General features: G+C 48.2%; 1 protein-coding gene across 4 annotated transcripts; it reads left to right on the plus strand.

Moving 5' to 3' along the window:
* Positions 1-3,131: 3,131 nt before the first annotated feature.
* On the plus strand, positions 3,132-11,872 carry LOC126048387 (uncharacterized). 4 transcript variants are annotated; one of them, XM_049823309.1, is made up of 4 exons: positions 3,132-3,505; positions 4,758-4,813; positions 8,375-8,672; positions 11,769-11,872. In XM_049823309.1, the coding sequence occupies exons 1-4, from the start codon at positions 3,232-3,234 to the stop codon at positions 11,870-11,872; spliced, it is 732 nt and encodes a 243-aa protein (XP_049679266.1). In that variant the 5' UTR covers positions 3,132-3,231. The 4 variants fall into 4 exon arrangements, 3 of the variants coding, with proteins under 3 accessions (XP_049679266.1, XP_049679268.1, XP_049679267.1); XM_049823311.1 differs by having other exon boundaries at positions 3,132-3,414; XM_049823310.1 differs by lacking the exon at positions 11,769-11,872 and adding an exon at positions 9,987-10,075.
* The last annotated feature ends 979 nt before the right edge of the window (positions 11,873-12,851 follow it).

The raw sequence follows: 12,851 nt of genomic DNA on the forward strand, positions 1-12,851 counted from the left end.
GATGCTCCAACCCCATCCCGAGCCTGTCCCCTCTCCTGGGGCAGATACAGCGAGGAACAAAGTCACTTGGTTCACAGTATCTCCAGCACTCGCTGATTTCGGAAGCCTGTGTAAAGTTCAGCGTCTCCTATCACTTGAAGCTGAAGTCCACGGCCTGGGTTTTCCACGCATGCTATGGGAAGTTGGTTGGGGTTTGCTCTATTGCTGACGGCTTGAAATTTCCATTTGCAGCTCCTTCCTGTTTCCTTTTCAGACGTGCATCACACGGACCCAGAGAGGCTGCACAAATTTACCAGAACCGAGAGAAAGAGAGGACATTGCTTACCACAATGAAGCATTAAATGAAGGAGCAGAGGTAGAGCAGGGCAAGCACTCCCTGATGTCCCGTCCGGTGTGGGTACCCACAGCCTACGGATGCAAACCTTGGTGCTGATGGCTGAAGTCCGTGTCCACAGCTCCCAACCCTCCCGGGATGCCACCCGGCATACTCAGACATCAGCACTTAGGGGATGGGAAGCATGCTGGGGCATTTTTTGATTTACAATTTGCAGCACCGCTGCTGCCTTAGAGAGAGTTGGGTCATTTACCGCTAATGGAGAAAGGGACTGCATGCGTGCTGGGATGGCATATATCCCCACGTGGCCCCAGCACGGGAGAAATCATGTGGATATACACCAGACACATCCCTGATATAAACAGGTCTACTCCCACTTCATATGTGGGCCACGTGGGAAGGCAGAACTTGCTGCCTGGAGCCCATACGTGCTCAGAAGCCTCACGGTCCTGAGACCTCCCAGCCATACGGCACCTAACTGTGTCTGGGGGCCTCCCAGCCATACGGTACCCAACCGAACCTGGCAGAGAGCTGGTGGATCCCGCGGCACCGTCCCACCTCGCTGCAGCTACGCACAAGAGCTTTAGTTGTCTCCTCTCACCCCACCTCATTGGCACAGCGAGTGAGCGGTGCCAGCCCCATCAGAGGAGCAGGAGATGAGGAGGGATTTTACCCCCACTTTGCTTTCCCCTTGCCCCCCCCCCCCCGATTAGAATGACCCAAATTATTCAGTGGTGTCCCTCACCAGCCATAGAAAAGCTCAAAACAGGCAAGTTCCAGGTGGAAATCACCTGAGGAAACAGGCTTGTCTCAATGCTTCGAAGAGCATCCCTGACCGGTTAATTCTCTCCCAGGCCTGTGATTCACTCCCCACTCAGCACTGGCTGACTGTATTTTGGGTGCCTTGGGAGAAGATGTTATTCTTTGCCCGGGTCCAGGAAGGCTCTGATGTGCGTTGGAATGTCTCTGGCTTGTTACAATTAAAATTATTGCTAATTTCATGGGGGAGGCATTTTCATGCACTGGCTTTTTATAGAGGGCTTCAACGGGGTCCACCCAAACCACCAGAGTCACAACACAAAGAAACCAATAAACACCTTGGCATGGTGCTTTCCTTGCCTAAATTTGCATCAAGCCTGTTTACAGCCAGCGGGCCGGGAGAAAAGGGTCATTTATAAGATGTGCCGCGGCATTGCTCGCCTGAATTTTAGGAGTCAGCAACTTCGATAGATTCTTGACGCAGCTTGCAGACACAGTGAAGAATTGTCTCTTCCGCCTACTGCAGGAAGCCGGTCACTCTATCAGAGATCAAAGTTGCTCACACCAACGCAGGAAGGTTATATACAAGCAAAAAGCAGCCACAAATGCTTGTATTTGGATGCAGGGCTTTGCTGCTGTGCATGTATTTGTCTCTAAATTTGAGCATAAACCGCTTGAATCAATTCAGAAAAAAAAAAACCCTGCTTGCTGCAGCACCACCCAGATTACTCACAGGCTAATCCTCCTGTCGCAGAGACAAGATACTCTGTTATCAAGATGTTTCATATGACTTTGAAAAGATGGGTTTATCAAAAATCGTATTAGAGACTTATTTAGAGAGTGTAATGACATTAAGGGGCTGTGCTTTAAAAAGGCTAGAAAAAGAGTACGTGACCTGAAATGGGCATACATCGCAGAGAAGTAATTTCCCTCTGTTACACACACAGCATCTGCACAACAGGCAAATGTTTATCAGGAACTGAAGCTCATTGAATCACTTAATTGTTTCACGGAAATAAGCTAAGAGGCAGCTTTTTATACGGCTCAAAGCAATCACGAAGGTAGACGGGACCTTTTCAGAAGTTGTTCCTGAAATCAAGTGTCCCTGGGATAAAACACAGCGAGGAATTACCGTTAAGAAACTTTTGGTCGGCTCTGGCAGTTTTGATGCAAACCTAACTGCTGCTGGAGTCACGTGCCCAGCTGCTGCAGGACTGCCACGGGAGAAAAGACAGGCAGGGGAACGCAACCAAGTGTGTCTCCCCTCGCTTCTTCTCTCTCCTCCCCTCCACTACAGGATAGGAAATCTGGGAAAATACAAATAAACCAGATTTTTAAATTGTTTCAGTGGCTCTAGCGGGCTCTTGCACACAAACAGGATTCACGAGCGTTTTGGGTTGATTTCCCTTCATTTCTGGTCTTTCTGCATCCCTGCTCTGTTCTGGTTTACTATTCTCCAGCTCCCTGTACAAACAGGATCTTTCCTCAACAATGTTCTGCCACATCATCTTCCTTCCTTTGTATACAGGCTGATACTGCGTGTTACACACCACGCGGCTTCCTAAGGCACCTCATTTCTCAATGCTAGCAAAAACAGGAACCAAAAGCAAAGCAGCAATAAAACACTAAATTCTCGCCGTAGTTTAAAATTGAACCCTTGAAAGTTTCCGATTCAAGATGACTTTTCAGTTAACGGATTTTTTCTAGTTTAGTGCTTTGGACCCCGCACTGCAGAATATGTGCAAATGTGGCGCTCGTACTTTTTATCAGATTCAAATGCCTCTCCGGCGAGGTCTGCAACACTGACCCGTGCTTTTCCTCCTTTTTTTTTTTTTTTTTTTTTTTTTTTTTTTGGCGTTGAGAAGTGAAGCCAGAGGAACAAAGTGCGCATTGCTTCACTGTTCACCTCTTTTCTCCTGTCTTGTAAGGCTTACTGTCTGATTTTTTGCTCCGGGGAGATTAGATAGCACGTCTTCAGGGAGAAGAGAAAACCACAGGGCACGCTGCACATTGCACAAATGCTCTTGTTATTCTGAGGCCTGAAGAAACAAGGAAGGAAGCTTGAGGCTGGTGGTTTGGCAGGTGTGGGGCCTTTTTTACACAGACTTCTGTTTTAAGTGGTAGCTCTGGGCTCGGGGATGAGCAGGGAATGCCCGTCACCCTCACCCCTTCTCTGGGGGTCCCAGCACAAGGGGGTTTGGGCTCCCAAAGAAGCAAAATGTCACCCGCTTGCTCGAGCTGTGCTTCGGGACTCTGTTCTCTCCTATTTGTGGGGCAGGGCTGCCAAAAGCGAGGATTCCTCCCTGCAAACCGGCAACTGGGTAACGCAAACAAAATGGATGGGGTTCGAGTACAAAATGGGTGAACGACAACACGTAGGCGAAGCTCGACGCGAAGGACCTGATGAAAACGGTTTGGATGCTACCACGTAGACCGCAGCAAATTAAACTTTCCTAATCCCACTAGATTGTTTCTAGCGGTTTAGGTAGCGCTGCTAGTGATCCCGTCGCAGTTTTGAATGAACTGCTTCCTTTGGCAGGATGTTACGGCGCGCTCTCGGCTAAGCCTTGCACCGTGTTTGAAGGAATTCATTAGTGCTTGGTGGTTAATTATCTACGGAATAACATATCTGTGGTCCCCACCTTAGAAACAATCTAGAAACTGCAGTTTTTAGGGCTGGATCCTGCTCTGCTAAAACACAGGTGTGGGGAGGAAAAAAGGGTTTGCATAATAGCCTCCCCAGTGGGGATTCTCTGGGGCAAGTAAGTGTTGAGCCACATTGTTATTTTAAATGACAATAAGTTCTTTCTCCTGTAGTTCACTGCCGACTTTAATGAACATTAGCAACCTAATTATCCTTAAGACTGCTACTCCTCTGTTACAGATTGCTGAAATTGGTCAGTGAATTCAGAAGTTACTGGGGGGAAGGGCAGATACGCAGAAAAGGACAGACTGAGACGTATGTATACAGCTGTCCATGCGATTTCAGACCCTCATTTCCATAAGAAATCAAGCTGAAGCCATCTCAAGGTGAGGGACTGTGCTTAATCCCTCCCAACACCCTCATTAATACATCCCAAAATGCGTCTCCTTGTCCAGCGACAAGGAGAGTCAGTCCAGTACCGGTTTAGTCGGGTAGGTGAGGAGCTACAGTTTCTGAGATGGGCTTCACGGGGACCGCTGGGTTTTACGGCTTCTGTGGAGGTTTTACGCCGCGCTGTGCTGACGTGCCTTCGTTCAGAGCTGAGCAAGGGCCAGGAGACACGGTGGGAGAACTCGGCTCCTGCCTTTGCTTCATGTTGCAAAGGACAGAATAAAATCTGCTTATGTCCACACCGGGATGGGCAAAATCCTGACAAAATGAAGGGCTAGGCAGCATTTTGACATTCTTGGAACAGAAGACAGAATTTCTCACATGAAGCATCCTGCTGCCGTGCTTAACGTTGTCTCTAGAGCCCCCACCCCATTTGTGTTGGTCACCCGTGAGGAGCACCATTGCAGTGCTCACAGAAATCTAAAAAACTTTGGAGTTCGACTCGAAAATGAAATTGTTTTGTTCTGAGGATTAAAAGAAAAAATAAGAAAAGGAAGGAAGCCTGATGTTCCAGCTTTGGTATCTTAATTTTCTTTTTTTTTTTTCCTTTTCCTATCTGACAAATATCAGCACGACAGCAAACAGAACCTTCCCAGTTCACACGGTGGCACAGCTTAACCGTGCCGGTAAGTGGTGAATCGACGCTTCGCTCTAGCACGGCCCTAAATTGTACCATTAACATGTGGTTATAGTCAGAGAACACATTCGGTAGGAAATGGCACCTTGTTACTTCCCAGATTATCTGCTCCCTATGGGGTAAATATTTTAAACATCATGCAGGGTTTTAGCAGCAACATTCCTATTAAAGTAAATGGGATTTGAGTGCGGGTAAATCCGAGCGCGCAGTGCTGGGACATTATACCTATAAATCTTCCGTGTCTTACGCTCTCTGCTTTATTTGCTGACAAAAGACAAGTGTTTGCTGCCTTTGTAAGGTTCATAAAGCACAAAGGGAGGGTGTGTGCTCAGCATTGCTTCCTGTAGCACTGGCTGCAGCGACAGTGCGACAGACCAAAGCTGGAAGGACTCGGAGGGATTCCTCAGCTCCCGGGCACAGGCTGCAGCCTTTCCAACGGGAGGAATCCGGCTTTTGGGTGCAAGGAGTCCAGTTCACCTCTGCACCGCAGTTACGCGGTGATAAAGCTACTTTTCTAACAACAACTACCTTTAGCCAGGAAATATTTTAGGCAACAGCTACCTTGCAGACCCCTTCAAGGTTATTGAACGTGTGTTAGGCAATTTTTCTGTAAATTTTTGTCTTTTGCTTGTACCGATCCCATCACGCTAGTGGTCAGCAAGTGCCCCAGTTTACATAACAGCAAAGGCTGGGAGAGGCCCTTTTATTAGGACAGTTACCTTAAAACAAATAACCTGAGTTTGAAAAAAATAGCCTGCTCTCCAGTAGAGATTTTTCCGTGGCTTAATACGATAAATGTAACCTACATGTGCACGATATGTCAGGCAGCATTCTTTGTTACTTCACTAGATGGCGTGTGGCCATGCCTGGTAGGGGGGAGAGAAGGAAGAAGAATTAATTCAGTGTGCAACTGGCTGTGCTGCACTCCTGGCTTTGGTGCACCTTTAACAACATGGATCTATGAGCTAATGTTTCAAGGGTGAGAACTGAATTTCCAGGATCAGGGACAGGATGCCCAGCTGCAAACAGCTTCATTTGCAAAAACCTGAAACTTTTGCCTGAAGAATACCCTTAAGTCAGCAGTGGGGCAAGACTTGGGGGAAAAGAGGTTTATTAGACCCATTTACCTCCGAGGCAAAACATGCTTTCAGAGACGTAAGTTCTTCAAATGTGAAACAGACGTGAAGAAGGGCTTATGTGTCTGCAAGGATGTCTGCTTTCTACAACACGGTCAGCTGGTCTAGTAAAAGACCTTATGTCTTCCTATAAATTCTGCCTTGCTTATAGCCTGACACCATCACTGCTGCAACACTACGGAAACAACGTCCAAAACGCCGTGTAGTTCTTCAAAAGGCAAGCCATCAGGTTCATTTGTGTTCTCACTTTCCCTGGTGTAAACCGCAGCATAGCTGTCCTCTTTTGTTCTTCTATTAACTATTTATGCCTCCCGCTTTGGAGGAGAACAAGACCCAGCTCCGCCCTGAGGCACTTACTCTCCTGGGATAACATTAAATCTCCCTTGCGGGGCATTGGAAGTGCAGGTGCAGTAAGAGTCCGCTCCCTTCTTGCTTGGGAAAAGGAGCATTAACTCTTCAAGGTCTCCGACACGAATTGCAGAAGTACCTGGATCCATTAGAGACGTTCCCGAGCCCACACACCAACAGTCATGCTTGCCACGGCGAGGTTTGGAGGGGTTGGGTGGCCGGCCGGCGGCGAGCAAGCCGTCTCCTTCGGCAGCTCAGCTTGGGGGCTGACTCGAATGTCCAGTTTCACAACTTGGCCTAAGCTGACCTACAGCTGGGCTCCTGCCAAAAAGCAGCTCTCTCCCCTCTGCTGACACTTGCGCTCCTTTGGCTGTAGGGTCAGCGGCGGCGGGGACTGATTGGCCTCGGTAAAATCCACCCCTCCTTTATTTTTTATTTTTTTTTTTTCCCCCCTCCCTTTTGGTAGGGTTAATTTTCAGTCGGCTCAGTTTGCTGAATTGGCTAGCCGGGTGGATGCTGGGGCTGGCACAAGGAGATGGTGGGGGGAGTGGATGGAAAAAGCGGAAAATCGACCTTCCTGACGGCAGCGTGGACTCAGCTGGCAGGAGTCCATGAGGGCTGTGCACCCACGGTGGGTTTCTGCGGTACCCCGCAAAACTCCCCAAATGCCGTGGAGGGGGGTCAGGGCAGGCAACTGCCTGGGGATGGGATGCAAACATTCCTCTGCTCCTTTGAACACAGAGAAAAGGGGTTTAACAACCATCTGTTAAAGAACGGTGCCACAAGGAAAACGCACCTGATATACATGTAAAAGTGAGGGGTTTTCCTGTGGTATTTAGGCCTAAGGTGTTTGCTATTTTACCATCCAGCTATGCACCCAACCTTCAAATGTGTTCAGTGCAACACATGCACTAGATTTAACACCTGCTACCCCATGGTTAAAGCTACAACGGCAGCGTATACCCTGGCTGTATCAGCCACCAGTGCCACAACGTGGGCAACACCTCCTCCAAGGGATGAAATGACACCCAAAATCAAGTGGTTTCCTTGTCGTTTACGGCTGATGGCTGTTTCTGATGGGCGAGTGTATTTGTGGTAGGTGCCTGGCTTGGGGGAGGGAGACTGGTGAGGTGCCAGTGCTGCAGCTGCATGGGGAGCTGTGGAGAGAAAGATGTAGTGCTCACTGTGATATGGGAAAATGGGGGCAAACACTGGCAGCCGGTTGAATGAGAGGCCCCCCGGCATTCCCTGAAGCGAGAGCTCGTTCCTCCCTTGTGCGTCAGGTTTGTGCGGCCACTGTAAGATGAAGCTACACAGTAAGACAAGTTTTGCCGGGGTTAACCCACAGCAGCCTCTCCACTAACCTTCCCCTGAAGCAAAGGAGGATTACAGACACGATGTTAATGGGAGAGGAAAATCAGGGTCATAGGATGGCTTATTATCAGTTCTGGAGGAGAGGCAGGTCGGTACCTAACTCTCTTATTACGTATTTCCATGAAATGCACCTTCATGTCTTTGATCAGCTCCCTCAGCGGTCTCCAAGTGCAGTTGTCTCAGCTAACTTGTTTGGTTCCCATTTCCCCACGCCATCACTCAAATTTACAAAGTTGAAACATCTGGATGAACCCAGAAAAAGCTGCAAGTGACGTCCTTACTGTATCTATTCCCAACAGCCTATGCTTTGAAAATCACCGTACTTACAACGCTTCTCTGCACCTAGCCACCGGTTTCCCCTCAGCCCAGGCTCCTGGTTCTGGGTCCTACTCTCCTGTTCTTTTGCTCGGTCGCTATTGGGCTCCCAGGGTTTAAACCTATCTTACTGTCAGTATTATTTTGTTTGAATTCCAAAATTGTTCATACACTTCTCTCCGTCTAGTAAACTTACAGCAATGAGTAAAGATGCCATTAAGAAAGAACTGTTTGGGCTATAGAGAAATGCTGCCAACTACTGTAACAGGAAAACATTACAGCTCCCTTTTGCCCCAAAATAACATTTTCTTGCTGTGGGTAAATAGCTATTCCCGTTCTTCTGGGAGCAATAATCACAGCCCTCTCTTTCTCCAAAGGGAGCGTGCAGTCCTCTGTCCCAGAGAGAAGCTCATTTCCACAAGGCACGTCCAGACGGCATTGGCCTTTGCCCAGGAATGGGGAGAGCAGAGGATGAGGAGACCAGCAGAGAAGAAGCCAAGAGAGATGCTCTGAAGAAGTCGCTCCTGCAAGAGGATCTCATGACAGAAGCCAAAAAAGCATTCCCCACTAGAATGGCACTCCAAGGGCTTCGTCTGGGCTCCTCTCTGCCTGGGAAGGGATCTTACTTGGTTTCTTCTCCCTCTACTCCGTGCCCTGGAACCTGTAACTCTGAAAGTGAGTCTGTCCATTTAGATGTCTGCAGTGTCTGGGGATCCAGAGCCCTGGGCTGTGTTGCACGCGGTGCCATCTCATTTCTGCATCTTGAGGCAAGTCCCCTTGCCTCTGCCATCTCCTTTCTGAGGTTTATTGCATCTGCTGTTCAGGAATGTCACGGGGCCCTGGGACATTCACTCACTGTGTTTTCAGAGCACCTAGCAAACAACAGGTTCATTTGAGCTGGGGTTTCCGGGTACAAACTAAAATAACTGTAAAACAAGGAAAGTAACGCCGTTTATCAAACTCAGTTATACCATGAAGAGCAGACAAATGGATACCATAATCAGAAGTTAGTCCTCCAGCTACAGTCTGGTTTTAGTTTGTGTGAGTTTTGCCCGCAGGACCTCTTTCCTCCCCAAAATGCACAGGTCTTGATCTTCCTGACTTTATTAAGGTGTCAATCTGTAGTAATTTCCAAGCAGCTACTCGAGTTCCATTCGTATCAATCTACTTTGAAACGAACATTGGCCTTATTAGGCTTTACCTTGCTTCCTGCCCCACTGTTCATCAGCTAAGAGCTGGCTGAGATAACACCTGAGAAACAACGCTGGTGCTTAGAGCAAAAAATCAGGACAAGTGAATCCAATCCCAGCTCTGCCACCGACAAGAGACGAATCCCTGCCCCTTTTGTTTTGCATTTTCTCTGCCACTGACAAGAGACGAATCCCTGCCCCTTTTGTTTTGCATTTTCCTACCTGTAATGGGAGTAATACTAATATCTCTTACGGCAGAGGCACGACTGCTACTTCAGTTTGTAGAACACTTTGAGATGGTCAAATCACATCTCAACAAAAGTACAAAGCGCTACTGGTGTTTCTAAAGTGTGTGATGCGTGTCCTAAACTAACCCTTGCTAACCTGACATTTTGCATGCCTGGTCCCCTCTCACATCTCTACTATAAAATAAGCTGTGGTTTCGGTGAACTACTTATGAAATACGCAACTTTAAAATAATACCAAAAAAGACTTTCAAAAGAGTCTGCTTGTTTTTAAATCGCTGCATATTGCAGATTGGGGCTAATCTGAAAACACCAAATGTATGGCCACAAGCAGAGTTCATGGAAGACTCTCCAACCTTTCTATAGCTATGCATCATGTTTAGTGCAATATAGCCCAGATCCTTAGTGCTTCTGAAGGCCAAGAAGCTGTGTAAGGTCTTTTGTCAGAAAAACTACTCATAGACCATGACAACAGCATGAGCAAGCGGGTTACATAACTGACGAGCTAGTCACATCTTGGTAGGCATAAAAACATTTATTTTCTTGTCACCTAGCAATACGACAACGGATTATACCTGCTTCTTTCAAGTCTTGCTGCAAAATGTGTTTTGCCTGTGGATGCTCTTCCAGCAACAAAGGCTGAACTGTAGAAGGGCACGTGGCTCTGGATTCCCACCGTAAGGCCCCGACTCTGAGGCTGCAGATTGCCGCTGTCAGCAACAAAACTCATTTAAGTTTTAACCTCCCTTCATACCCAGGCTGTGCATTCCCACGTACTGCTGAACCTGACCTCCACCACGCTCCTTCTCCGCCGCATCACTTTAGCAAAGCAACAGGATCTCCAGCACAAGGCAGATTAACCGGTCAAGCCCAGGATGGGTGTATTTGAGCAGGTCCTCAGCACTGTCTCCTCTTCAGCGTTACGGGGTGCCATGCAGCGTGCATTGCTCCTCATCACTGACCCAGCAGCTGCTGGGGAGCGCTTGCATGCCGGTCCTGGGCATAGGGTCTAATTCCCCCTCTCCCACAGACATGACTGCATTTACATTTTGGATGTATAGAAAATGTGTATCACATTCCTGGCAGACACTGCTGAAGCAGAAAATGCCTTAAATATATATCTGCCCTTGCACCACGCAACGCCAGAGCGACGGTCGTCTGCAGCACACCGAGATACGCGTGTTCTCTGCTCATCCAGAACTGCTCCGTGTTGTCTGTGCACGTTACAGCTCAGCCTCCCCAGGGAACGCTGTGTTTGCTGTTACATTTGCACACCAGCCAGCGCTGTGCTTTCTGGTCTATGAATGGCGTATCCAGAAATTGGCTGCTATGCTGGTACGCTTCAGAGAGGATAATGCTGTCCTTTTCCCTGCTGTTTATTGTTTACCAGAGGTGCCTTATTTCTGACAAACAAAAGAGATGGATTCGGGACAATTTAGCAATAATGAGGAGCAGGATGAGCAGGATGGCTTTACAATACATACGGCGCTGTGTGTAGGGCTCAACAAAGGCCTGCAGTAGCGGGCAGCTTGCTGACGCCAGGCCCTTACACTGCCACATTAATGGTAACAGCAAAAAAACCTTGTTTGCCCTGCAAATCACAGTCAGAGAGTGTAGAAACCTCCAAACTAGCAACAGGACAACCGTATGGGAAGCCTATGACATTAAATACATGAAAGGGAAGCCTTGGGACTATGAGAAGGAACTGAGTACGTTCAGCACAGAATGGGTGCTGCTCAGGGGACTATTTAAAAATCATTGACTAGTTTTGCTGACTAGCGTAGCTCTGTCAAAGTCAATACAGACATCAAAAGTTTGTGCAGGTGAAGTTTACTCAGGTACAGAAGAGCAGAGCAAGACTTTCCACTCTGATCCGTCTCCTGGCTCTGCCCCTTGGTGCCGAAATCCTTCAGAGATCCTTTGGGGTTTCTTTTGTCACTTGATGGGTTTGCCTCTGACATACGCAACCACGGGAGCGGAGCCGTAGGACTGAGGCAGGGCGGCAGTACTAGGCGCAGTTAGGATGCGTGTGGCAGGGTTTCTTTCACGCCAGAGCCGTAACACGCGGCGTGCTCCCTACCTGCAGCGCAGCCCCAGGTTCTCTTGCTCCAGGACCCAGGTGGAGAACCCGGGTGATCTATCCCTCAGCTGCATTACACACACAGAGCTCAGGACTGGGAACTGCACTGCCCTGAAGATGCCTGAGATACAGACTGGGCTGCTATTACTCACCATGGCACATAAAGCACCCTGGCATTCCCTCTGCATTCTTCCTTCCCTCCACCAGCCTCCTCCGCTCCCGTTCTGTAACGTCCCCCATCCCTCTCTCCTTACAGATAGCCGTCCCTCAGCCCCCAAACCCAGCTGGAACGGCGATGTGACCGGGGCTGTCAGGTTAATGCAGAGGAACGGTGGCAAGAAAGGGAAGAGGCTACAATAAGGTAAATAGTCTGCACCCTCTAGCCCTCTTGTTACTGTTGGGACATAAGCTAAACTGTTTCAGCTAATTCATCTTAGTCCTAGATGCAGGCTGCGTGAAGGGATAGCCTGAACACAGCAGAGAAACCTCTAATATATGGTCTGCACTGGTGCGATGCTAGTTGGGGGGGTAGAGTTCATTGAGCAGATGTAGATGTTGAAACTGTAGGTGTCCGTTTGTGAGTTAGTCACCTTAGGCCACCGTTTTAAGTCAGAGAGAAATAGGCACTTTTGGCATACGACAGAAATTTACACTCCGTTGAGCTAAATTGTGCCTTGTAAGCTCCTGCTGCTCCCCGCTGACAATACAGGGAGTCAGGCACGACTAGCTCACAGGTAAACGTCTGTACGACACGCATCAAACGACAGGTGAGATAAACTCGCATTTGGTACGGCTTTGTTTTGACACAGGGATCCTACACGCTACGGGGCTGCTAGGAGGGGGCTGTCTGGTGGGGTACGCTCTGGCACGCAACCGCAGAAGCCAGGGAGCCAGATTCAGAGGAGGAACAGAGAGACTCAGTGACAGACACGGCAAAACCCCTTGGGAACGTGGCCGCTGAAGCAACCATGACTTCATTAGACTTGCTCAAGATGCCCTCTAGCCTAGACCTTTCACCTCATTTAATGGTTTCTTGGCCTCAATCCCTTATAATTCTGAAATGAAAAAAAAAAAAAAGATCTCTTTTGACTCCTGTTTTCAAGTCAGGGCTGTTTGATTTGGAACACTGCATTGAAGTCTGTGCTACTGATTGATTTCAGGTTTATTATATTTCCCCCTTTGAAACATGCTACAGTAAAAAAAAAATCTGTACACTTTGTCGTTTTTCATGTACCCCCCCCCCCTTTTTTTTTTTTCAATCTTAGCAAATGCTCAGTCTTTTCCACTTCAATAGCTTGAAATTCTCCCCTGAGAGCCCTAAGCTCTTTAAATATTTTTA

Source organism: Accipiter gentilis, chromosome 19 (genome assembly GCF_929443795.1).
Source record: "Accipiter gentilis chromosome 19, bAccGen1.1, whole genome shotgun sequence".
Taxonomy (NCBI): domain Eukaryota; kingdom Metazoa; phylum Chordata; class Aves; order Accipitriformes; family Accipitridae; genus Astur; species Astur gentilis.